Source organism: Fusarium sambucinum, chromosome III (genome assembly GCF_050947815.1).
Source record: "Fusarium sambucinum isolate potato_lamoka chromosome III, whole genome shotgun sequence".
Classification (NCBI taxonomy): domain Eukaryota; kingdom Fungi; phylum Ascomycota; class Sordariomycetes; order Hypocreales; family Nectriaceae; genus Fusarium; species Fusarium sambucinum.
The window spans coordinates 2,503,305-2,528,946 of NC_139292.1; the positions used below are offsets into that span (position 1 = coordinate 2,503,305).

General features: G+C 48.1%; 6 protein-coding genes across 6 annotated transcripts; 4 read left to right on the forward strand and 2 right to left on the reverse strand.

The window, feature by feature from the left end:
* Positions 1-121: 121 nt before the first annotated feature.
* FSST1_011013 (uncharacterized protein) lies at positions 122-1,197 on the reverse strand (the record flags this gene model as incomplete). Its single annotated transcript, XM_083234105.1, has 2 exons — positions 122-559; positions 610-1,197. 2 exons carry the CDS (start codon positions 1,195-1,197, stop codon positions 122-124), a joined length of 1,026 nt encoding a protein of 341 aa, XP_083080709.1.
* A 2,292-nt stretch (positions 1,198-3,489) lies between these two features.
* FSST1_011014 (putative necrosis-inducing factor-domain-containing protein) lies at positions 3,490-4,065 on the forward strand (the record flags this gene model as incomplete). The annotated part of the gene is made up of 1 exon (XM_083234106.1): positions 3,490-4,065. The coding sequence occupies one exon, from the start codon at positions 3,490-3,492 to the stop codon at positions 4,063-4,065; it is 576 nt and encodes a 191-aa protein (XP_083080710.1).
* A 673-nt stretch (positions 4,066-4,738) lies between these two features.
* FSST1_011015 (uncharacterized protein) lies at positions 4,739-6,439 on the reverse strand (the record flags this gene model as incomplete). The annotated part of the gene is made up of 1 exon (XM_083234107.1): positions 4,739-6,439. One exon carries the CDS (start codon positions 6,437-6,439, stop codon positions 4,739-4,741), a length of 1,701 nt encoding a protein of 566 aa, XP_083080711.1.
* Positions 6,440-13,013: 6,574 nt separating this feature from the next.
* On the forward strand, positions 13,014-13,736 carry FSST1_011016 (uncharacterized protein; the record flags this gene model as incomplete). Its single annotated transcript, XM_083234108.1, has 1 exon — positions 13,014-13,736. The coding sequence occupies one exon, from the start codon at positions 13,014-13,016 to the stop codon at positions 13,734-13,736; it is 723 nt and encodes a 240-aa protein (XP_083080712.1).
* Positions 13,737-15,887: 2,151 nt separating this feature from the next.
* Positions 15,888-17,637, forward strand: FSST1_011017 (uncharacterized protein; the record flags this gene model as incomplete). The annotated part of the gene is made up of 5 exons (XM_083234109.1): positions 15,888-15,986; positions 16,035-16,379; positions 16,433-16,652; positions 16,710-16,792; positions 16,843-17,637. 5 exons carry the CDS (start codon positions 15,888-15,890, stop codon positions 17,635-17,637), a joined length of 1,542 nt encoding a protein of 513 aa, XP_083080713.1.
* A 1,646-nt stretch (positions 17,638-19,283) lies between these two features.
* On the forward strand, positions 19,284-25,603 carry FSST1_011018 (uncharacterized protein; the record flags this gene model as incomplete). Its single annotated transcript, XM_083234110.1, has 2 exons — positions 19,284-19,575; positions 19,638-25,603. 2 exons carry the CDS (start codon positions 19,284-19,286, stop codon positions 25,601-25,603), a joined length of 6,258 nt encoding a protein of 2,085 aa, XP_083080714.1.
* Between the last annotated feature and the right edge of the window lie 39 nt (positions 25,604-25,642).

Genomic DNA, 25,642 nt, shown 5'->3' on the forward strand with positions numbered 1-25,642 from the left:
TCTCTTATGTAACTATTGGCAGCAAATCAATTGACTTGTTACGTACAAAATAAAAAAGAAAGAAAAAATCTCGCTTTATAGTACTGTTTCCCAACTGTTGTTTACTTCGCTTGTTAAATTCTCAAACAGTATGATTTAGTGTGTCGTCTGTTGGTTTACCACGCCCTCCCCCTTCAGGGTCCAGCTTCCGCTGGACCTCCATAATTGCCTTGGCCTCATCTGTACCGCTCTTGTCGACATGATTCATCAGCTCAGCGTCAGTGTCTCTCACGGCATCTGACATGGCCTTCCAGCCATGCCAATCAACGACGTTGCGAGCGGCCATGTTCCAGGCACTCGCGGCGGCGCAGACAATGTTCATCTCATACTCGAGGATGCGGCGGTAGAGGTTTAATAGGGTTTGGTGAAGGTGCGGTTGCAGGCGTTGAAAGTCGGGGAGCGATGTCCATGATGAAGGATGGAGAGCGCGATGTAGTGCCATGTAGTGGGGGATGGCGTTTGTAATATGGACAAAGCCGTAACGAATATCATCGTGCCGGAGGAGAGGATCAAGAAGCAGCTGGTCATTTAGTTAGCGCTGTTGTTTAATCGATTGGAACTGAAACCTACAGGTGTTAGAGAGCAGAAACCCGCCCATGCGATAGCGGCACTGGGCTGGTCGTCTAATAATGAAGCTATAATCGACCTTGTCTGGATCAGATATTCTCTCGCCTCGCCGTCTCCCGAATCTGTCTGAGACACTTCCTTAACCTCACGCTCCAATCCAGACTTTGCAATCAGCATCATGATCTCAGCTCTCTTATCACCGTCCGTCGGTAATCCGTCACCGTTTCCATTGTGACTCGGCCTTAGCACATCAGGCAATGCGTGAGAGATGATACTCTCGTACGCGAATACAAGACCAGAGGATGTGTTATCTCTCTTGAGTACATCGTAAGCTGCATTCCAAAGCTCGAGGTCGTGGGCGCGTTCATCTTCTTCGGAGGCTGAGCCACGACGGCTATTACGTTGGCTGTGTCTGCCGATGTGTGGCAGGGGACATGTTGAGGATTCTCGAGATGGGTTTGCGGTTGATGAGGGAGAGGCTGAAGAGTATTCAGGTGGTGGGGGGTGCGAGTGGCGGCGGATCTTGCCGACGAGATGTTTTATTTTGCTTGCTGCATTGTGAGGAGCTGAAGGTTGAGAGGCAGTTTTCATGATGACGAGGGGGCTTTTGAAAGAGTTGATCGGTATAAGTGAGGAGGACGAAAGAGAGAAGAGAAGAGGAGAACAAAAAAGAGTTTTGAAGAGGTGATAAATTTACAAAGTTACTGGCAAGCACACGAGACCAAGAACTGGACTTGATTGAAGGTCGAATGATTTCCTCGTTCTCTCTTATTTTTTTCTTTTCGCCTGGCAATCTTTTGTTAGTTAATATCCATTCCTTCGGTACATGATGACGATGATATCAGTCAGGCATTGGAACCGGAACTGGGTCCCGCAGTTGTCAACCCCAACTAAGACATTGGCAGCTTATCCGGATCTCGGGAATCGAGTCAAGCAACGGTGAGTTGAGTTACACCGAATAGCAGTGGTAGAAAGAAAAGAAGGGGTCCTCTGGTCAAATCTAGGCCGAAGTTCCGAGCAAATAGACACAAGCCGATGATCACCGTTCCTCCTCCATCATAATCAATAGCGGCCCTTCTTTCTTTTTAGGGGTCACATGCGCCAGCCGTAATGTGTGTCAGGTTTTTCAGGTTTTTTTCTGTTTGTCCTTTGTCTATCGTCGTTTTTACGTGGAGCCAAGACTGGAGCCAAGAAAAGGACCCCGAGAGGTTGTATGAATGATGATCCATAGGTAATGGGTACTGACGGGCTTAATACATGAGAGGGTCAAGCAATTCAAGAGCTGTCATTAATAACCCATTTCTCGATATTGGTTTATATCAACCGAGAGATTGAACCAGAGCGTGTCAAGAATAACAGTTTCTCACATGTAATAGAAGCCATTCGCCGGCCAAGATTTATTCGTGGTTACCCGGTAAAAAAAGATCCACGGAGGAATGAAGTCATATTCAACTCCCGTCGGCCAACAAAAAAAGAACCGGTCGGCAAATAGGTGAGTGGTCAGTGCTTCTCGCGTCATTAAACTCTCTAGATCGGGGGCAATGAACCGCTGAGTTACGTACAGCGTAGGTGGGGTCAGAGGGGATTTTCCACTGAAGCGTCACTTTACTCCACTGTCGGGCCGGGGGATTATAGCAACCTATTGAAAGGAATGCTGGAGAAGATGATAGGTAACCTTCATCGTGAAAGTTGCAACAGGCTATGTAACATGGAAGGTCTTTTAAACTTTGCAAGGGTACTAGTATGGGGAGAATGAGATGAGTTATGTATGGTTGTATCAAGATCAACTACCTATCATGTCTGTTTTTGGTCTCAACTATCATTACTGTACCCGTATCAGTACCTGGTTGGTGGTTAAACATGCAGGAATGCTGATCTTGACTGGATGCGAGGCTGTATTGAGTTATGCGCAAGGGATCTGGCCAAGGCAGTGCATATGGAGCGTTTCAAAGGTGAATATATTGGTAAAGATGGACATAGACAAGACAAGTAGTAGTTCATTTCCATCCAAGAAACATCACTATGGGCCTATCTCAAGTCTGCTCTGATATAGACAGTAACCCAAACCAGCCACTATATCCTAACGATACAAATATAGTACGGACTATAGAAGAAACTATCGCAAATATACTATTATCTGTTTATAAATAGTCATCCATCATTTTTCATCTCTACAAGGCGCTCTGCTTTTTTCTGTTTCTTTCGTCATCTAGTGTGGCTGCATAATTACGGTATTAAACACGAAACAACCAGCCGGTCCTATTGACCTATACAAACACCAAAAGATCCTCCGCAGTGATCATCGCAATCTAACAAAGCCGCCAAACAGCTGTGAACAGCTGCCAACTTGAACTGGTGAGATGGAGACTCTGATTCCAGGACAACGTAGAGGGCAATGATTTTTTTCCGGACCAGGTTTTGCAAAGTACCATCCCAAAAATATATTCTCTTGTAGGAAAATATTAATGATCATCCATAGTGATCCGTGTTTCATACTCGTCCACTCTACTTGAAACTGTCTGATCGCTCACCAACCGGCATTTCCAGAGTCACCTACTACCTACTAGGTATCTCAAATAATTCGTTTCCCGCCCTCTTTTACTTTCTCTCTTTCCGTTCAACTGCCGTCGAAACATTTCTCTCTCTTCCCTCGCCGCAGCGCGTTGCGTTTTTCTTTTCCAGTCACTCGTTTAACAAGGTGTTGATCACCCGCTGGTCCGTTACACTCCTTTGAATCACTCACAATCGACTTGTGTGTTTATTTTCTACGGCAAACGACTCTCGTCACTATTTTCCCTCCTCGCTGAAAACACTTGCGCAAATCACTAGCGCAAATCACTATCACAACCAAAAAAGAAGGGGAAAAAGCAATACTCATCAAAAATGCGTTTCGTCAATTTTATCACCGTCTTTATCGGCCTCGCTGCCGCTGCGCCTGCTGTTGCACCTTCCGCTACACCTGCTGCTACACCTACCAAAGATAAAATGATAGCCGTCACGACTTCAGCTCCCACCGCTTCTGGGGATCCCTTCACCTACTGGGCCGCCACCTATGAATCGGTCAAGGCCTGCGATGAGGACACCTACTTCGGTCGCGAGGCCCTCAAGGACACCAAGCGTGCCAACTACCGCGATTGCGCTGCCCTTCTGTCCAGCTTCGGATCCCGCAACGGCACTTTCGTCGTCCCCCGCGCTTGTGAAGACGACAACGAGTATGCTTTCGGAAACGGTCACGTTGATGTGGTCAAGTCTGGTTCCTGCGCGTTTTCCGTTCGTGCCGACAAGGGATTGATGGTCGGTGACGAAGATATTGTGTGGATCATGCAAAAGGCCGTTCTCGACAACTCTGATGGTATGGAGATGGCAGCTCGTGGTTCTGTCAAGTGTAATGCTGAGGATGGCAAGGCAAAGGGTGGCCTTTATTGGGAGATTCACGGGCTTGAGTCAACTGGCTATTAAACGGAGGTTTATCTTCTTCTTCCTCCTCTTCCTCTTCTTCGGTGGTCTTGATGATCATCTGTTCTGCTTGTGAGCTGGTTGCAGGACTGATTTGAGGATAAAATTGTTCTGAAACTATCTTTCTGGCTACATGCGTTGTTTATGTACGATACCCAATTTACATACAAAGGTTGGCAATCAAAGAGATTGCCACTATCAAGTACATGAATACTTTTACTTCATCTGATCTTTCATCGTCTATCATCGTGTCCCATCTCGTGTAAGCATATCAAATAATACTGAGCTCATCACCAGCAAGATTTACATCACAAGTTAGTTAGTTATATTACCTATACTGTTATTACATCCGGACTACTTAAAATGTCACTGCCAGCACTTACGAATCTAAAATCATTGTACAAGTAAGGAACATGGTTATCTCAAAAATAATCAATTTATCGCAGTCTCATGTACATAACTCTGAGCTTGGGTATATCCTTAACCCTCGGTCGACTGATCCATGAATGTTTTATCGATGCTCTCTATGAACATGATACGTTGCTCTCGTGATGATGATAATCCCAACTCCGTAACAAACGTGGTCCTGTAAATCCAATCGGTACTGTGTGCTGTTGATATTGTTTTTGTTGTCATGGCAATTGGTGTATACCGTCGGTTAGTTATCAACTATTCATTACCGACTCTCGATTGCGATCACCGATCGGTGCATTTCTATCTCACGCTTCTTGGCGTTGATCTCCAACAAGAGCAGGTGAGCTCGATCCAGACGCTTCAATCTGTTGGCTTCTTCCGTCAGCTTCACGCGACGACCTTCGCAAAGCTCTTCGGTTGATCGGGCTTTGATCAGTGTCTGTCTGGCATCGCCAAACATGTTCTTGATCTTGACTCTGTAGTCCTCCACTTCACCCGACATGGCACGGGAAACGGCGCATCCTGCTTTACCAGCTTTGGCAACAAGATTCTCGACTCGGGCCAGCAGCTGCTCAACACCATGCTGTTGCTTCAGAATGGCCATTGCGGCGTTCTCGATCTCGGGTACGTAATGAGTCATGGCGGTTTTGATGCGCTCTCTCTCGGTCAGAGTGGCTTCGCGCTTCTGGGTTCGGGGTGATGCTTCCAGATCATCTGAGGGCTCTGGGATAGGTTTAACGATGCCTGCTTCTTTGAATGAGTTGACCTTTGTGCGGAGTTCTGTGACTTCGTCGGTAATGCTTGCCATTCGTCGCTTGACAGCATCAAGGGAGGAATAAACCCACTGGGTCTTGGTAGGGACGATAGAATGGACAAATCTAGCCTCTTCTTTAGCCTCAGCCTTATGTTGCTCAACTTCCTTGAACTTGGGAGGGCTGGGTCTGACGCGGAGGTGGGCTCGTCGCCGGAGCTGAGCGAGACGTCCGTCGCTGATGGGTGAGTCCCAGGAGTAAGTTGTCTCTCTGGTGGGCTCTGGGACTCCGTAGCCATCAGCACGGAGCTTTTCGACAGATGCAGGTGACACAGTGACATATGAGGCTCCAGGAGGTTTGTTAGATTTGGGGCTAGGGCGTCGTCGAAAAGGAGTAGGATCAGGGGACGAGGATGTAGTCGATCCAGTTGAGGGTGTAGTAGGGGCCCGGAAGCAGCGTCCTGGGCTGCTCCGCCATGGTGGGTTGTATGGTATTCTCTGGAGAGAAGATCCCGTGGGAGGTGTAGGTACTTGGTAGCTCCCCGTGCTCATCTTTGGGGACTGTACTGCGTCCACTGATGAATCCTTGAGGATTCCTTTGAGCGGCTCAGGGGATTCTTCTGTGGCTTCGGGGTTGTAAACGAAGAGGTAATAGTGTAACTGAAAGAAGGCAACCGCGATGAGCAAGACAATCGCTCCGCTAAGGGAGTGGACCGACATGTCATGGAGAAGGACGATGAAAGAGTAAGCGAAGTTAAAGATGGTACAAGTGATCAAAGTGCTGCCACTAAAGAAAATATCCTCAACGTAGAATGAGATAGTCAAGACTTGATTGTAAGCCCACACAGGATCGTTGTAGGCATAAAGTAGAACGTCGCAAATCGCAACAACGACGCGGTAGAAAATGCTGAAGAACCAGACAGTGAGGATAGCTCCATATGTCATCTGAAAAACAGTAGGGCATCCATGATACTGCTTGATGATCCAGGCATTCGCCTTGCCGTATTGAAAAGGATCGCGAATGATCATCCAGAACCACTCGTTGATGATGGTGAGGATGGAAAACAAAAAGGTGAAAGACCATGCGATAAACTTGAAGATGACAGGCCACTGCTTCAATAGTTGCTGGAAGCCAGTCTCGTGATTCTGATAAAGCTTGTAGTTGGGGAAATCTTTGGGATCATACCCACGGGGTTTTTGACGCCAGAGCATATTGGCGGTGATTGAGAGTAACCGAAGTAAGTGATTGATAGTAGTAGTAGTAGTAGTAGTAGTAGTAGTAGTAGTAGTAGTAGTAGTAGTAGTAGTAGTAGTAGTAGTAGTAGTAGTAGTAGTAGTAGTAGTAGTAGTAGTAGTAGTAGTAGTAGTAGTAGTAGTAGTAAGTGTGATGAATTGAAGAAAGATGAAGAATAATTTTCCTGATCGAATACTGATGGAAAGAAATAGGTGGTTTGTGAGTGACTGTTCTGAACAATTGGTTTGTGAAGGGTGCTGTTACTGTGAACAAGAGGATGAAAGAAGTCAACTGCAGGCGGAAGAGAGGGGAGAACCTCAATAGTGTTTGCTATTCAAATTAACTCATGCTGGGTTTTTTATTTTTCGCGTTTATAAAAAAGCGGCTATAGATCTGTGACAGTTGCATGGCAGTGACAGTCGAGTGGAAAACGAGGGCATTCACATTTCAAGGCGCCAGCCAGCTGTAACTAGCAAGACAGTTACTGCTCGTCTGCCTAAGCACCTGTGCACGTCTACCTAGCCAATATGAATCAAAGACAATTTATTCTAATGCATTTTTATTTGTGCCAGTCTTGAATGAAACTTTTAACCCTTTAATGGTATATATGCGGAAACATTTCGTATGCAGTGTTGCATAATATTAGAGTCCGGGAAAACACTAAAGAGAGTTTAAAGCATTTGTTCAGACTGTCAAATTAAGTCTGTTCTGTCCTCATATACTCAGTTACTCTATAAAATTGGAGTTGCCTAATCATGCTCGAGCTTGTGTAACTGCAACTGCCTACAGAAACTTAGTCTTTGTTCAGAGTTGTGAATTAACGAACAACCCCAGCATTCTGCATTTATCATTGTATAAAACCCCTTTGTAGAATATGGCTATTGTTCAAGGATGTCTCCTATGTTCTAAGGAATATTGTCGAATATCTGGAATACTAACAACAAGTTACTAACTCGTACAGCTAGCTAAGACTCCGCGATGAACATCCATATCGAGAGTTAGTTACACCGTCTTTTGCTAAATACATCTATAGCAAAAATATCTTAATATCGATCTGTTACTATGAGAGCTTACCGGTGGCTTCTACATACATCAGCCCGACTCACGAAGCCAACATACGTAGTATTAACACTACCCTTGGCATGCCTGGGTCGGAGTTCATCCCGATCCACATCACCAAGCCGGTATTGGCATGATTGACCACCGCGGGATCTTGACATAGTGACTGACAGGGGCGTGCCCGATAATTATCGCGTATACTTCCAAATGGGCATTCGAATAAATAGCGTGCATCTATTTACCCAGAGTATTTCCCATCAGGAGGGATTCGTAATCTACTACACGGTTATGCCACGATTTCCCATGGCATATCGTTTTTGGGACTAGGAGTTCAGATGAGTTGCCGGTTTGCTTCTGGAAGCTTGTCGCCACACATTTTGACATTTCCGACAGGTGAAAGGGTACCAGAGGCAATGATGCTTTGGAGCTTAAAAGGGTATGGCGCACACTGATTACCAGATTCTGGGGTCCCGGATCGACGTGGCAGTTGGCAAGATCCAAGAGGATCATTTATCACTGCCGGAGACCATGATCAGGTTGCCTAGAAGAGGTTGAGTTGGGTTGATCATGTTAGACGTGGAGGTATGCTCGGATAAGATAGCTTACTTGGCTCAAGGCTGGCAAATGTGATGGCTGATTCGGCTTGCATGAATATCCCTAGTCTCCGTCTTGGTAGAAAACGTCTTGTTGCTGCCAACACCTTGTCAACTATTCAATGGGGCTAAGTAAGAACAGGCATGAGGAATATTGCCATTAACGGGATGCAAGATGATGTGATGGGGAAGCCCAGAAGGGCGGACAATAGGACAGATGGACAAGATGTGGCGACCAGGGGAAAACAAATCTTGTTCAGTAAATGGACATGTGGTTGATTTATTGTCTTTGCGCACACTAAAGGTAAGGCTGGTCTCGGAGTTGGTTCCTGAATGAGAACAAACAAACCCATACCTGGAGTAGACAACAATAGAACCACGATATCTATTCTATTGTCTCAGAGTGCCAAGACGATTCAGCATGTGTATGGGTTGCAATTGTCTATTGATTAATTTGCTAGAGTTCTTACGAATAAAACTAACTTCAGCCACCTCCCCCTCGTCTATGCCGATGAATGAAGCAGCAGTCTTCTTGGTAATTGTTTAGTGAACAAGAATGAATGATGAAACCCATGACAGGCTTTTTGGTAGTACCGTATGGTAAATTCCATCACTATCATAAATGTCAGCAAGCGCAGCCTTTATGGCTTCTTCAACCTGTCTAGAACTTGAAGCCTCTTCCGCAATCGCGGCTACCAGTACGGTACCGGGCTCGCGGTTCCCATCAATGTCCCGAAGAAGGGAATTTGGGCGAGTGTTACTCCATACACATAAGCATCATTCGTTAGTTCTGGTGGAAGGAATGTGGCAGCGACTTTTGACTTTGAGAAAAGCAATGGTGGTGGTCTAGTGCGCATGCACAGAACAAAAAGCAGAATAGACTCTAGATGCAAGAAAGTATGTACGGGCTTCCATCGGCAGAACTAATTTCCTTCTGGACGTTCCACGGCGGAACCGCAATTCAAGGTATAATCCGTCTGAGGTATGTGAGGAAGAACCTTGAGTTAGTAGGTAGTAAGCAGCGTTGTTTAACGTAGAAGCTTCCATCGAAGAAGACTAAGAGCAAAAATAGAAGTGCTTTCGAATTTCATGTAGCGAGGCGCTCCGAGGAGAACTGGAAGCTGCTTAGAAGGATTGCAAGTGGAGGGAGTCAAATAAACTCAAGCCTCCGATGGCGGTCCGCGGTATAGGCTTTTACAATTACGGTGGTGATAATATTCGCTATTCGCCGTGCATATCGATGAGGGATGCGAATAAGGATATCAAACTAGTAGCCTTAGTACCCAAGGTACAATAGCTAAACCACCGGTAGCACAGTGGGATAGATAACCTTGGAGATAATAAGCGGCAGAAGGATCAAAGACAGACGCCTCTGGAATATAGAGTATACTCAACAGTTTTCTAGTCTGTTGGTGGAGCTGGCATTTTGACCTAATCTGATCAGATAGCATCTGAAGCTATAGTACCTAGGAATGGGTATATCATGAAATCATCGAGGTTGATCTAGCGCAAGGCAAAAGACAAGAGTCTAGACGCTCGATATATGGGGATCTGACTACCTACATCTAGCTAATTGGTTGTTGATCAGCTCTTCTAACGTCGTTAGTTGACATCAAAAGTCATGAAATCTACCGACGGACAAAAACTGTAGACATCCATAGCTTCAAGCTTACCAGGTATGCGCAGCCCATTGCGTTAAGGCGGGTGGATGAACAAGCGAGCGAGTCAGGTGCCACATTTCCTTTTGTACGTAGCTTTCTAAACGAACAATAAACAGACGGACTTTCGCCGCGATGGCTTTATCTTAGCCTCAGTCGTTCATAGCTTTTTGACAAACACAAGAGGACTATTGGCGTTCGGTGGTTACTTTCGGAATTATACAGGAACCATGACGGTCTGCCTTGTCGGGGCGATAAAATAGTTCAATTACATTCATACGTGCTGCGTAGATCCGGGTTCCTGGAACAAGAGGAATGCTGCAATGTTGCCTTGCCTACCTAATTACTCTCTATTTGCTTTTGGAGTCTCGTCTCGCCTTCCCCTGCACTGGTTTGTTGTCCCGTTGTGCCGCCGGAAGAGAAGCCGACCTATCAACTGTGTATTTCAAGGGTTCATCTAATCTCGAGTCGAGTGATGCGATGCCCCAACCGTGCGAGATAGATGCGGCAACATTGGCTGGCTAGCTGCGTGCGTGTGCGTGCGTTCGTGCGTGACCATCCGTGTTCCCACCCCCTTAGCCATCTCTCTATTACCTAGCCTCTGAACGGGCCGGTCGAGATAGATAGCCGCTAGCCAGGGCGAGGAGGCATCCATTGGACAGGAACGAATCCCAAGATGAGATACTGTACCCATCTGTTCACATTCGCATGGGCGGGATCGTACATACAGTAGGTGCGGATGCTGCACCGGAGACGGATGCTGCCACTAATGACGGGACAAGAATGGACGGGTTAACGGAGCGCTTCATGTCTGTTCTGCTCTGTCTTGTCTTGCTTCCTCCTAACAGTATGACAAGGACTGAGACAACCAGCCAATGAGACTGGAATACTGTACCTATGACAAATGATGGTTGATTTTTTGTTTCGCTTCTCTCGGCATTCGCGAAGGCTTCATTCGACAGATGGGCAGAAGAATACGTACGTCAACAAGGGCGCGGCATGAAAAGGTTCGCCGGTATTCCATCGCATCGCAGCTAATAAGGACGAAAAAACTAAACAAAATTGCCGCGCATTCCAACTGCCAAAAGAGCTAACCCGTAATCCGACAATCAAAGACATTAGCCGGACCAAGCCAAGCCCTACTCTGTAGGCTTCTCAAGTTTGACCCAACAGGATCTAGTACGCTGCTGATCATCAGGGACCAAAGGACGGACAGACAGCCAAACGTTAACAAGACAACTAATTGACAACTCTGGTGGTGGTGCTGTGGAAAAGGAAATAGCTGCTTCCACCTGTGATGGTCTGATAAATGAGGTAATGTTTGACGGCACAATTTTGCCGTTTGTTGTCTCGACTGATTGATTGATGGATTGACTGAGTGACTGATCATCATGAAGCATCCTCGTGAACAATCCCTTTCTAGGTAGGTGATCAATGTCCACTATACATACTGTACAGTCCCGAGAGGAGAGTGAAACAAGTACCTGACATTGGCTGTCGGCAGACAGGGATTGCCTCGTACCTACATAACAAAAGGTTCAGGTAGCGAACTGATACACCAACCCGCAAGCAAGCAAGGGGATTTATCCTATTGGGTCCATTGTTTCCGCGCCGGGTGACTGAATGATAGCAAGGTTCTTGGCCGTTGATTGAATTTTACAGAGTACAGGATGAATGAATACGGATTCATACCGTAACAATACAGCGTAACTCGCAGGTAGCTGAGATTGTAACGAGGATTGTGCCGACACCGTTGTGACTAAATTGGAACAAGCCAAGATCAAGTTAATTCAGACTAATCTCAAGCCAAAACCGAAGTTCTGATGGGGGTGCGAGACGTCTCGTCTTGTTGTCTTGGTTTTGTCTCCAGTTCCGAGGAAAATAACATGAGAGTAGGTCCGTTTTCTTAATGATGACACGGATCCGCTCTGGGCGTTTTTGGTAGATGCAATTAGTGCGTCCCCTAGGTACCTGCCTAGCCTGTCCACAGGGTATCAGAAAAATTGACTGCTGGAAGCATAAGAGACGAAATTAGTCCGTCACTTTATGCCCTTCAGAATATAGTTCTTAGACTACTTATTTTTACATCCTTAGACCTGGGAGGCCGTTTTTTCTGCTACCCAGTAGCCTGTGTCTTCCGCTGCGGCGCTTCACCTTTGGCTTTCAGCCCACCTAACAAACCCCTCCCCGCCCTCCAATGTAGGTGTCCTCTCTAGTGGGGGGTGGGGAGGTCCCTCTACCTGAAGTGAACTGAACGGAGTTGGACTGAAAGGGACGAATGTCATCCATCAATACAGAAAAAGCAAACATTTTCAATAGAAGCAACAGAAGCAACGCAACAGATTAATAAAGACATCCATTTCCCTTTCGTTTTCTCTCGCCCCTTCTCCCCTTCCCCTCTTTGCAAATCTCTTTTGATCGTCAACAAGGACCCGCGGACTTCCGAAACCAAAATCCAACAAGCATGGCTTAGGTTTCTTGTTATTTTACTGTATCCGTCTGTACACAAGCCTGACACCAAACGAACGGGTTGCCTATTACAAGACGTACCTGAGAATACATTGCCCTAGTTGGGTTGTTGGCGACTACGGATACCTCTCCCGTATCGTCAAAATAGCCGCGGATCCTCATCACACACCCCCTGGCCTGGTCTAGTAACATCACAAGCAAGCAACCTCCCAACCAACCAAAGTTACGGTACCAAGCAAGCCAAGCCCAGAACCAGGGTTTCCCTTTCGATCCAACCTACCCATTCTCCATCTCATCTCATATCATATAATCCATATCCATACCCATCCATCCGTCTGGGTTACAAGCAAGCAACGCAACGCAACCAACCCCTACCATCTCTAATTTTTCTACCTGGCTATTCATTTTAACTCAACTCTTACCCCCAAACACTTTCCCAGCCTTTCGGTATATATCTATCTACTAAACCAAAGTACCGACGAGCTGGACTCTCTCATCTTTAAACAAGGTTCCGACGTGTTTGTGCACAAGCCTGCATGCGCCTGCATAAACATCAAGATCTTATTATAGCAACAACCTGACACACTGACTGTCTTGTTTGCTCCTCAGCCGACCAGCAACATTCCTATACATATTATTCTCCCTATCCCATCCATCATTTGACTCGCCATATATTCGACTCGTCAATATCTCACCAACTCCTGATACAACATAGTCAACAAACACAACAACTACTACCATTACTCACAACCCAACACAACAACACCGCAACGATGCTTCGAGGAACCACTTCCACCGGCCCTAAAGTCCCCCTCTTCGGCAACCCCAAGAGACGCAAGCAGAAGCAACAGCAGGAGCAGGAGCAAAAGAACAAAGAAGAGAAGCTCCGCCTGCAAGCTCTCGAGGAGGCTGAATTCGCGACAAAGGCCGAGACATCAGATTTCCTCCTCTACTACCTTGAGCGATCCCCCTTCAGGGACCAATCGGACCAGATCTCCATCGCCTGGGAGAACCTACCCAGCCTAAGCGAGCTTGAATCTTTTGCACGCCTTGACAAGACCGCCGGTACTCAAGCATGCCGTCGCCTCTTCAAGGCTGTAGTTATCTGGGATGACCTTGGCCTCGATCTCTGGGAGACCCTCAACAGCACCTTCAGCCCTGTTTCGGACGAGGAAGCCAGCGACGATGACTTCCTCGACCAGATCCGCGAGGAGCCTTCCGGCTGGGACAGCCCCAGAAGATCACGCTCCCGCGCCAGCTCAAGAACATCCGCCTCCGATACGCAAGCATCTGAGCGCTCTCGCCAGGTCTCAGCCGACCGTCAAGACAAGCGCAGTGGCAGCCGCGACTCGCGCAAGACAACTGCAACAAGAGATCAGAGCCTCAACGGTAGAGCTCCTCCCAGGAGACCTGTCGGCCTTCAGGGCGGCATGATCAGCGAGTACTACGACAGCCCTTCGCGGTATCGTGTACCCAAGATTGTGCGAGTGCTGTAAGCGCTGAGCCAACTTGCATTTACTTATTCACAAACCACCAACACTACGACTATATTTCCTTTGTCTTTGTCTTTGTCTTTGTCTTTTTGAAAGCGGGAGTTACTTTATCAGGACTGTAAAGTGCACAACAGCCGCTATACTAGCCAACATATTTTGTCATTTTGGTTCGCATGTATTTGTTTATCTGAGTATTAGCAAGGCGTTTTGGACAATGGGACTGCAAACAGCACCGGACAATAACGGATTACGGATGGATACCACCATATTACTACAGCTGAGCAAAATTGCCAGCTATTTTACCACTAGTACTTACCACACCCAATGAACTCAAATTACCTATTCAAACAAAATTTCAATGTCTCATAATCATGAACTTGAATATGGTGATCGTCGTGAAAATTTTTGCGATGTCTTGCCCACCTCGCTACCTTTCCCCCCTGTCATTTGAAGTTGCATGGCAGCTTTAGAGCTTGACAAGTTGCAAACTTTAGTCTACATCAACCAAGAAAATTGTTAGCAGTGATGCTATATCTTGCTGGATCGTCGCTATTCTGACATCACATCAGATCTATTATTGCAACATGGCGAGATGATCTTGTTGCTGAGGAGCTATCGACGTCATGTGATCCTACCTAGTCTATCAACTGCCGCGGGAGGATTGAAGAGCCGGTCTAAGAAGCCATGGGTTGTACGACGGTACATGGCTACAGACGACGAGTGGAGTACCCAGGTTGGTTAGACTGGCAGTTAGAGCAGATCAGAAAGCAAGGCCACGTACTGCCTATAGATTCAAGGCCAGCGAACCTTAACATGACTTGGATCCATCAACACAACGTTCGATCCCGCCATTAACGATCGCTGAAGCTATTGCGTCTCCTGCGTCTCCTGATTCCATCGTCAACAAGTTTACTGTATCATGATAGCCACATTAGCTCGTCGTATTCACCGTGACACTCCAGGCTTGTACATGCAGACATGCTGTTGCTGTGCCTTTTACTTGACTCGCTTTCCCATCTAAGAGTCATCACCTCGCGTCTTGGCGTTGGCTCACCTGCATTTTCCTATACATAGGTAAGTTATTTGGGAGGTACAGTAGGGCAAGTTCAATTTCACCAAATTCAGGAGAGCCAATTGGTTTTAGGTCTGCCTCAGTTAACCATCCGTGTTGTGGGCGGGTCATTCTAGACAGTCTCCCCCAATTTAGAAACAATTTCCAATTGACTAACTCTAGTATCCGCTTCGCCGGGACCTGGGGGGATCATTTATTGACCCCTAAGAAGCTCAGACGCATCGATTCAGGCAGGGCTTGGGCCTAACCACCAGTAATCGCCTTGATGATTGAAATGATCACCCACCTTGGTAGACGGTGGGTGGTCTATGCTTCCAGGACAAAAGCCAGCGTTTTAATGGTCAATTTACGTATTCGTTGGTTACTTGTTTCATGAAACCTGTGTCGTGCATGAAACAGATGCTCTCAACACCAGAAGGGTCCCGATCCGTGATAATTTGGCTTGTGGTGGTCAAGGCTTTGCGAAACTTCACACGCATACACATACGCACGCACATGCACACGTTTCTGATGGATGAAGACGAGGACGAATTCAACTCATTTTTCTGATGCTTTAGTCAAACAAAAGGTTGTAACCTCAATCCGCTAATTAAAAAAAAGTAATGTCTGATGGTAATTGAAAATCGGAGATTGGAGGCTTCATACACCCTTCTATCCTACCTACATAGATTCAACACCATCATATCTGAAACATGCCGGATGTGAAAGCCAACGATAGTCTGCATCTTGCAGAAAGCACCGTAAGCAACGCTTTCCGAAACTTAAAAGTTCTGTAGTACCTGACTCACATTCTTCACAGCGAGAGGAAGTATGCAAGCTGGTGATGCGATTTCCAAGCCATGTCCGCTAGCTTCAGGGGGCCTTGACGCTATTTGTATCTAGACTCGAGAGGCGTTGTTTGAGGCTTTACGCCAACACGACGGTTAGGAAATCCATCTTCAAGATTTCCGAGATGGAGTGCTCCTCTTTCCCCTAGGCCGCTTATAGCTGAAAGAGCTGGGCTACGCTATTGAAGATGTTGGTGTTTGGTCCATTGTTCTCTTAATTTTGAGTCTTTCCATTGTAGAATCCGCGACTTTATGATGAAGCAGTTACATGCCATATCACTTATTGCTTTGCCTGCCTTGGCCATTGCAAGAGGTATTTCTTATGTGACTGATCTCGCGATATTCGAGTCACTGGTATGGTTTTTCACACGAACTCGATCTGGCCAAACACTGACTTTGTAGGCTCCTTGTGTCTCCAGTGCGATCTCATACAATATTGCCAAACAGACTCGCTTGTCATTATGCGATGACTCGAAGACAGGATTGCAAGAATGCATCTGTTCGGCCCGCATACACAAAGTTACCTCCACTATATCGAACGACATCAAGCATGGCTGCGGCCCCAGTGCATCAGAAGACATCTACAGCGCGTCCAAGGTGATGCAAAAGTACTGTAATCAGGATAAACACATTACATTTTCCTCGCCCACGACAAACATCGTCGACGCGCATATTACAGATCTGCCCGAACTAGCATATATGCCCCCTTGTGCGCAAAGCGCATTGTCTTATGCTGTAATAGGAGTGGTACGGTTAAGACTTACCATAAACACAACTGAAATGTTGACTAACATGAATAGGGATCGGAGAGGTGTCCCGAGGCCGCCAAGTTGAACGCTCCTTGCGTGTGCAATAAGAAAGATGTTGTTCGGGATATCGAATCGACTCTGAAGAGCGCAGCCAAGCGCTCTTGTTCCAACAATGCAGATGTCACTTCCGCGCAGAACTTTTATAGTCAGTTCTGTCTCATGAATGAAGGCAAGACGTCATTTGCATCGCCAAAAAGTCCTCCAGGTGATAGTAGGTACCAATAAACCCAGTCAGTATAAGAGGCCGTCTTGACGTTTTGTCTCGCAGTGTCGTATTATATCACCGCTCTTCCGGAGTTTAAATCTCTAGATGAGTGCGCCCGCAAGGGTCTTTCCACCGTCATCATGAATGTAAGAGCGATGTCTCATCTACTAACTCTTTGGCACTGACAACTACACAGCAAAGTTCCTGGCTATGCGGTGGTGGGCCTCAAGATCTAGCTTCGTGCGTTTGTATAAAGTCAGGGATGTATAACATCATATCTAGTAGTTTGACTGAGAGACTCAAGGACTACTGCGATGGCACAAGCACTCACAGTGCCACCGCTGCCGTCGACGTCTTTCGGTACTATTGCAGAGCTGCTAAAGATCTATTCGTTGCAACTGTGACCGAGTCTATCTTCCAGTCTCACGTCACAGCTAGCTCTAGTACCTATTCCGATACAGCGATCTCCAGGACAATTAGCTCAGCTGGAGCAACTGCAACTTCGACCACTCACACAGACACTGCAAAGGAGTCAGGCTCCAGTGACGAAAACGAAAAACAGGACAGCTCGCATAACAATGTCGTACCCATTGCTGGAGGGGTTATCGGAGCCGCCGCATTTACGGCTCTCGTTATAGCATTGTTATTCTTTATCAGACGGGAGCGCCGGCGGCGGACTCGTGGAGAGCGACTTTACGATGACCCCCCTCAGTATTCTGGACATATGGGCAATAGCGTCTTTATCCAAAGTTACAAATCGGCTCCAGCTGTTTCAGAACTACGATCAGCTGTGTTATCCAATTCCAGCTTCAACGGAGGGAAAGACTTTCCGGGAATGTCTTCCAAGCATGCACCAACAGCTGAGCTGCAGGCTCATCTTGCAAGGATGAATCCATCTCCGAGATACTCGCGGCAGTCTAGTGTGAGAACCCTATCGGGGGCTGTAGATTCATACGAACTGGGTTCAAGTTTTCGGATATCAAAAAAGTGAGGACTGTTTTTTGGTAGAAATGTAATGGCAGAAACCTGGGTGTGGTATCTTAATACTGGCGTTGTGAGCTATTTGTTCGGAGGTGCAATCGAGAGGGACCTTTGATTATAAACTGCCTCCGGGATTTCAACAAATGGGATTAGAACATTTTAATAGATAGATGTAATGATAATTCATAGATTCTCCAAGATGTAGGCGGGTGATATCATAAACACCAAAAAAATGATACCAACACCAAAAACATACAACAGCGGGGATTCGCTGGTCGTCACCGACCCAACTACTAATCCGCCCCTTACCAGCTTATCTATGGGAGAGCGGACGGGATCCCGAGTTCTCTGATAGGTATGGTCGTATGTGATAGTTCCAAGTCGTGGTTGGGCTTATATCGCCTTACCTCTTAATCCTCAGCTGTAGAGCTAAGATTTAACTCCTCAGGAACTCTAATGATGGCGCAAATGACCTCTCTCTGACCATGCCAATTCGAACTCATTTTCTATGTCGAGGTAGCTTGCTACTAATATATACATAAGTGAAGGGCTTGGTTTTGTCGCTTAAAGCTCTAGAATCTCAGATGATGATGCTCAGATACTAGATAACAGCAAACTAGTTGGAAGGCCAAAGATACATACAATGATTAAAATAGTTAGTACAAACAGTCACAAATTATCGGCTAATCTTATCCATATTTGCATTAATAGTCTCGGTCGTAATACTCTTTGTCGAGATAATCTCACTGATGAGTTCTGAGTTAAGCCCCTGTTCCGAATCTCCTAAACTCACCCTCCACATGCATCCTCGAGCGCTCGACCACAACTCCCTATTTTATATAGAAGAAAATGTTTGGGTTAGGAGTTTAAGTTTCCTATGCAAACAGGATCTATCATTCTTGTTGCGTTTCCCTGGAACCCCCACCGTTGTCAGGATTGATAGGACAACACTAACATATGAATGTTTAGTATAGCCTAATCTATTTAAGTACCCAACTGGAGTGGTCAGTAGTTTAATTTGAATATACTCATGTACAGTTGAACTGTGTGTTTACAATGGCGGACATGATGTGGTTATTGGTTTACATATATAGGTTATTATAGTTCAAGCTGTGGAAGATGGCTTTCAATTGGATGATGACTGGTAAACAATTATTGAGATAATTTCTGACAAAGGTTTTGATCGTCCGCAATAAGAACTTGATACGATGCTGTATTTTTCTGTTAACTCTTGTATAAAGGGATAACATGAACGTTGAAAAATGGCGTTGACTTTGTGCTGTGCTAGCTCTCCTGCTTTAGGTTCCAGGTATAGGGTAATTTGGAGGCTTCCGGATTAATGTTGGCGCCGCACAACGCAGCAAGCTCCTGCAGTGGGTCCGTGCGCGTTGCTTCTTTCCTGGTAGCAAACAAAGGTAGCGTGTCGGATTCAGCTTTGAAGCTCCAAATTTCCCGGACCCTCTAACAACAATCAAAGCCTCCATTTCCTTTGTCGGGGATTCTTTTATCAACGTCTCACATTCATTCGTCAATATTGGAGATACAAAGGGAGCGAAATTTTACGTCAAACCTATCTTAACGCTTGTTTTTTTCCCTTCGAGCGCGCAGCTACGGGAATGACGAGTATCGCGCTATCGATCTGATCCGACCACGACCATGGCGGCCGCAAACGTGGACATCGGCTACGTCGCAGGCCACCTTGGCCTTGATCAACCTGTTGTCGCGTCCCTGACGACTGAGCCAACCGTTGAACTCGTAAACATCATCTTGCAGGCTGTCGCAGACAGAGCGCACGAGTTTGACGCTCTGTATGCCGGAAAGCTTGAAACCGACATTCTGCTAGAGAACGCGGTGCGCAGCAACGAAACGCGATCGCAATCCTCCAAAGCTACCGTGGACAAGGCCCTGAAGGATGTTGAAGAGGCTAGGCAGCAATTGAAGAATGAAGGTATGTGTCGGTGAGGCGTGGAGTGGAGTTGCATGATTGTTGACATTGCTTTTTCCACACAGAAACCAAGCGCCAGTCAGTTGAGAACGAGCTTCAAGTCTTCAAAGCTAAGAAGTCCGACTACGATGCCGAGGTCAAGGCTCTCAATGATAAGATTGAGACCCTCCAGTCATCGAACCGAACCAACTTGAGCATCATCGAATCAAACAACAAACGGGACCAGACTATTACCGAAGAGCTTACAAAGCAGCATCAGCGCAACGTCGAGCTCTCCCGCGAGATTACCGCTCTACAGCAATCAGAGCAAAATGCGCGAGGTCAGCTTAGCAGTGCCAAGTACCGAGAAGAATCACTTCAGCAGCAGCTCGACCTTGCCCGAAAGAACAGCGAATGGCTCGAGAATGAACTAAAAACCAAGAGTGAGGAGAGCCTTAAGTATCGAAAGGAGAAGGGTGCCCGCATCGCTGAACTACAACGACAAAATGAAGACATCCAATCCCAGATGGATGCTCTGAAGCGAACTGAACAGCAGCTCCGCGAGCGACTCGACGCCATGCAGTCCAAAGCAGATGAAGCTTTAGTGAAACTCCAGAAACAGGAGGGAACCCACGCACAAGCGATCGAGAGTTACAAGCACGAGCTTGAGGACCAGAGGCGGCTGGTTGAGATGTCCGACCAGTTGAGCAAGAAACACCAAGAGCGAGTGCGTGATCTCGAGGCCGAGAAAGAGCGGCTCCGAGACAACTACGAAAATGAACTCCGACGTGTTCGAGTCGAGCTTGAGCAAGAGCGGGAGAACTCTTCGCAGTTGGAGGAACGAATCAATCAACTCCAGGCCGAAATTGACGAGCTTCAAGTGCGAGCCGAACAGCACGCACCCCTGCCAGCCGAATCTGCGCCACAGACCCCCCGTCCTAACGGTTCTCTTATGCGACCCTCCTCTCCTTTCGCGACCCCCGGGTCTATTCGAGCCAAGGGCGCGATCACTGCCACACAGGCTCTTGATCAGCTGTATCAAGTCAAGGGTCAGCTGGCTACTGAAAGACGTCGTAACCAGCAACTGTCTGAGGAGCTGGACAACATGATGTCTGCTTTGGAGGCGAAGGCGCCTGAAATGCAAGAGCTCCATGCTGAAGCTGACCAGCTCCGAGAAGAGATTACTCGTATGTCAGAGCTTTCGCAAGACAGCTACAAGGAGCGTGATGACGCTAAGAAGGCGGCGAGAAAGGCCGAAGGAGCACTTGCAACCGCACAGTCTGAGTCCAAGATCCTGCGCACTCAACTACGTGACCTGGGTACTCAGATCAACATGCTCTTGTTCCAGATCCACGCCATGGAGAAGGGGATGGACCAGCTCACTGACGAGGAGACTTACCGTCTTCAGCAACTACAGAAGGGAGAGATTTCCGAGGAGGCCATATCCGACATGTCCGATACTCACCAGTTCATCACCCAGAAGTTGGTCGTCTTCAAAGGCATCCAGTCCTTGCAATCCAAGAATGAGGAGCTTCTTCGTATTACCCGGGAGCTTGCTGACCAACTTGAGAGTGAGGAGGCACTCGCAGAAAAACACCAGGCTAAACAAGATCACGACATGGTCGAGAAGCTCCAGCAAGAGCTGGCTCACATGACTGATGAGACAAGGTCAATCAAGAAGACTATGGATAGCTACAAGACTGAGCGAGACATGTTCCGACGACTCTTGCAACAGCGAGGTTTGAACGGAGATGATGCGTCTATGATGCGCAACTCGATTGCTGGCGGTGAACGTTTGCCTTTGGCTAGTATCGAGGCAACTGAGCAGACCGAGGCTCTCAACGAAGCCATCCGCAAGCTTCAATCCGAATACGACAACTATCGTGACGCCCAGGATGGAGTCCGCAAGGACTTGCGCGACCAAATCGATTCATTGTCAGCTGAACGAAACGGCCTTCAGACTGACAAGGTCAAGCTTCAAGCCGAGGCTCGACTTGAATCTGAGAGACGCGAGATGCTGCATACCAACTTTGTCGCCCTCCAAGGCGAGAATCACGAGCTTCAGAAGCGAAGTCAGATTCTGTCTGAGACGGCTGCTAAGCAGGATATTCGCACGCAGCAGGTTGCCGAGGAGCTAATTGAAGCCAAGGGGCTACTTGACAGTGTTCGCAATGAGACTGCCAATCTCAAGGCAGAGAAAAAGCTTTGGAAGGATATCCAGGACAGGCTGAGCAAGGACAACGAGAACTTGATTGAGGAGAAGAATCGCCTTAACAACTTGCTCGCAACCCAGCAATCGCTCGAGAATGAGCGCAATATGGCCGACTCGGAGACGCGACGCAAAGCACAGGCCAAGATTGAAAGCCTGGAGCAGCAACTAAGCGACGTCCAGAGGAAGCTAAACTACGAGTCGGAAGAAACAAAGAAATTGCAGCTTAGGAAGGAGTACGAGTCGAAGGAGTCACAGAAGCGAATTGACGAGCTTATGACTAGTTTGAGCCAGATTCGTGAGGAGCACGTCGCTGTTAAGACCAGCAGGGATCATCTGCAAGCTCGCGTTGATGAGTTGACTGTCGAGTTGCGCAATGCTGAGGATCGTGCCGGACGACTTCAACCTCGACCTACCCCCCGACCTGGCACTATGGAGGTTGGCGAACAGCAACAGCAACTTCAGAACGAGATTCAGGACCTCAATGTCGAGATCTCCGACCTCAAGCGAGATCTGGACATGGCCAACACACACCTTGAAAACGCGAAGGCACAGGCTGATCAGTTCAAGGAACTTAGCCAGGCTAATGAAGAAGCCCTTGAAGATTTGCGAGGATCGCAGGAGCAGTACCGTCAAGAGTTGGAAGCACTTATTGAGGAGAAGGATGCCAAGATTAAGGAGATTACTGAGCGCGCCGAGGATCTATCTGCTGAATTGTCTCGATCTAACACCGAACTTTCTAGCCTTCGTGATTCTCAGGGCGAGATCGCACGACGATACGAGGACGAGAAGGCGATCCTGCAAGAGGAGGTGAGCCGTCTCAAGGACGAGAGCGCCAGGCACTTGGAGGCCACTCGCTACCATCAGCAGGATCTCCGTTCCCAGGCCGAGATCGCTTCCAAGGCTCAACAGGATTACGAGCAGGAACTTGTCAAACATGCCGAGGCTGCTAAGCTCGTGCAACAATTGCGAGCCGAGTACAACGCCCTCAAGAGCGAGGCGGCGTCTCTCAAGTCCGAGGCAGACTCTGCCAAGGTAACCCTCGCTCAAAGCGAAAGCTCTTGGGAGGACCGCCGACAACAATTGGAGCAGGAGATGGCGGAGGTCAAGACTCGACGGGAAGATGTGAACTCACAGAACAAGATCCTTCACCAGCAACTGGAGGCTTTGACTGCACAGGTCACGGCGCTTCAGCAGAAGCGAAGTGGAGATGATGAGGAGGATGAAAGAATGTCGCCTGTTCCTTTGGGAGATGCTACCGAAGGCCTGCGTGAACTAAACAGTTACCTACGACGCGAGAAGGAAATTCTCGAGGTTCAGTATGATCTCAAGGCTCAGGAATCCAAGCGACTTCAGCAACAGCTCGAGTATACCCAATCCCAGCTGGACGAGGCACGTCTTAAGCTCGATCAAGAGCGCACACAGGCTGCTCAGAGTGGCAGGACATCTATGACACATCAAGACCTCATGGAGAAGCTGAATGAGTTGAACATTTACCGCGAGAGTAGTATGACGCTGCGAAACGAGAACCAAAAACTCAAGGACCAAATTGGCGAAAAGAACCAGAGAATTGAGGAGATGGAGGCTCGAATCCACCCGCTAGAAGCAGAGATCGACACACTCAAGACTCAGAAGTCGTTCTTGGAGGATGAGATTAAGCAAATCCAGGAGGACCGTGACCGATGGCAGAAGCGCACTGAGGGCATCTTGACCAAATATCAACGAGCCGACCCTGCCGAGATGGAGCAGCTTAAGGAGAAGATCACCGAGCTGGAGGCTGAGCGAGATACACTCAAGCAGGGTGAAGAGCCCTTAAAGGCTAAGCTCGCAGAGGTCGAGGCCAATTTTGAGACCGAGCAAAATAACTGGGCCACCATTCGCGCAAGGATTATTGAACAGGCCAAGGAGCGGTCGAGGAAGCTTACCGGAGAGAAGAATGAGGCTATTCAGCGCGCCACTCAAATTCAAGAGAGCTTGGACAAGGTCAACGCTGAGGTCGAGGGAATCAAGAAGGAGGCGGACGAGTCTCGAAACCAAAAGACTGAGCTGGAGCAACAGATTCAGAACTTCCAAACGGAGGTTGAGCAGTTACGACAACAGGCACAGACCATCCAGTCTGCACCGAACACTGCCCAGTCAAACGAAGCCTCGAGCTCCTCTGAGATTGTCGCTCAACTCGAAAAGCAGCTGGCTGATCTTCGCAATGAGCTTGACAGTATCAACGGACAGAAGCAGAGTGCTGAGCATCAACTTGAGACTCTCCGTGGTGAGCTGCAGTCAGCTATCTCTGAGCGAGATGAGGTGGCTAGGAAGCTTGAAGAGGCAGCCAACACCGTCACACCGTCTGCACAGACTGCTCCCGAGATCGTCGCTCAAACCACCGAGCAACCTGGCGCTGGTATTACAGACGAGGAGAAGAAGGCCCTCCAGGAGAGGGCAGCGGCAGCTGAAGCTAAGGCAGCCGAGTTCGAACAGAAGGCTAATGAAGTTGAGGCCAAGATTCAAACTACAATCAAGGAGCGTTCCGACAGAATGCGGGACACCTTGAACGCCAAGCTTAAGGAGAGCAGGCAACGCATGGAAGACGAGTTCAAGAAGAGGAACGCGGACCTGGAGCTCCAGTTCAAGCAAGAGAAGCAAATCTGGCTGGCTGAAAACCCTAATGCCAAACCCACAACAGATGCTCCCAAACCCGAAGCAACGGAGCAGCAGCCTCCTGCGACGCCTGCTAAAACTGAAGCTCCCGCCGTGCCTCCAACGCCGGCATCTGCTGGGCCGATTGATATGTCCCAGCTTGATGATGCCGGCATTCGACAATTCCTTGCAACTAATCCTACGGTTAAGAACATTGTTGCCGCTAATATCAAAAAGAAGCTTGAGATTGAAAGCTCTAAGGTGAAGGCAGAGTTAGAATCGTCACTGAAGAACGAGTACGAATCCAAGATTTCATCAGCTCGGGATCAGGCCCAGCTTATGGAATCAAAGAAGTCTACGTTGAGAATTAACATGGCCGAGAACAAGCTGAGAGCGGCTGCTGCAAAGATCAACGTTGTCGAGAAGGCGGCTTCTGAGACACCTCAGAAACCCGTCGTTGAAGTTTGGGAAGTGGCCAAGACAGCGCAGGCACCTCCTCCCCCTGCTGTAGCTAAGCCGGCCCCTGCTAAGCAAGGCTCGGCAGCCGGGTTGCCCCCAACGCCTGCAACACCTGCAACCAAGGGCACTCAAGCAGCACCGACGACAACACCAGCAGGTGCACCACCTACAACAGAAGCCAAGCCTGGACAGGCTGCAGCTCCGGCGGCGAGTGGAATTCCTCCTCCTAAGAGCAATAATCCCTTCGCTGCCTCTACAAATGCCTCTTCGGCTTCTGCTCCGAACCCTTTCGCTGCTAAGAATGGAGGTGGTGCGGCCCCCGCTACTAAGGATGGTCAACCTCAAGCCCAGGCTCAACAGCAGCAACAACAGACACCGCAGGGTCAACAGCAAGGCCAACAGCAAGGCCAGCAGCAAGGCCAGCAGCAAGGCCAGCAGCAAGGCCAGCAGCAGGGCCAGCAGCAGGGCCAGCAGCAAGGTCAACAACCAGCACGATCCGGCATCCCTATGCCTCGTGGTGGTGGTGGTGGACGTGGAAGAGGCGGGGCCTATGTACCTCCAGGCCAACGTGGAGCCAGTGGCACTCAAGAGGGCGGACATGGCCATGCTGGTCGCGGAGGTCGAGGAGGACGCGGTGGTGGCCGTGGTGGAATGAATCCGGGTGCTAATGACTTCCAACCTGGCAACAAGCGTCCCCGAGGTGATTCTGAGGTTGGTGGAGGGGCCAAGCGTGCTCGAGGAGCGCATTAATAGATTAACGGGTTTGGCATATTCCGTATGGAACTGGGT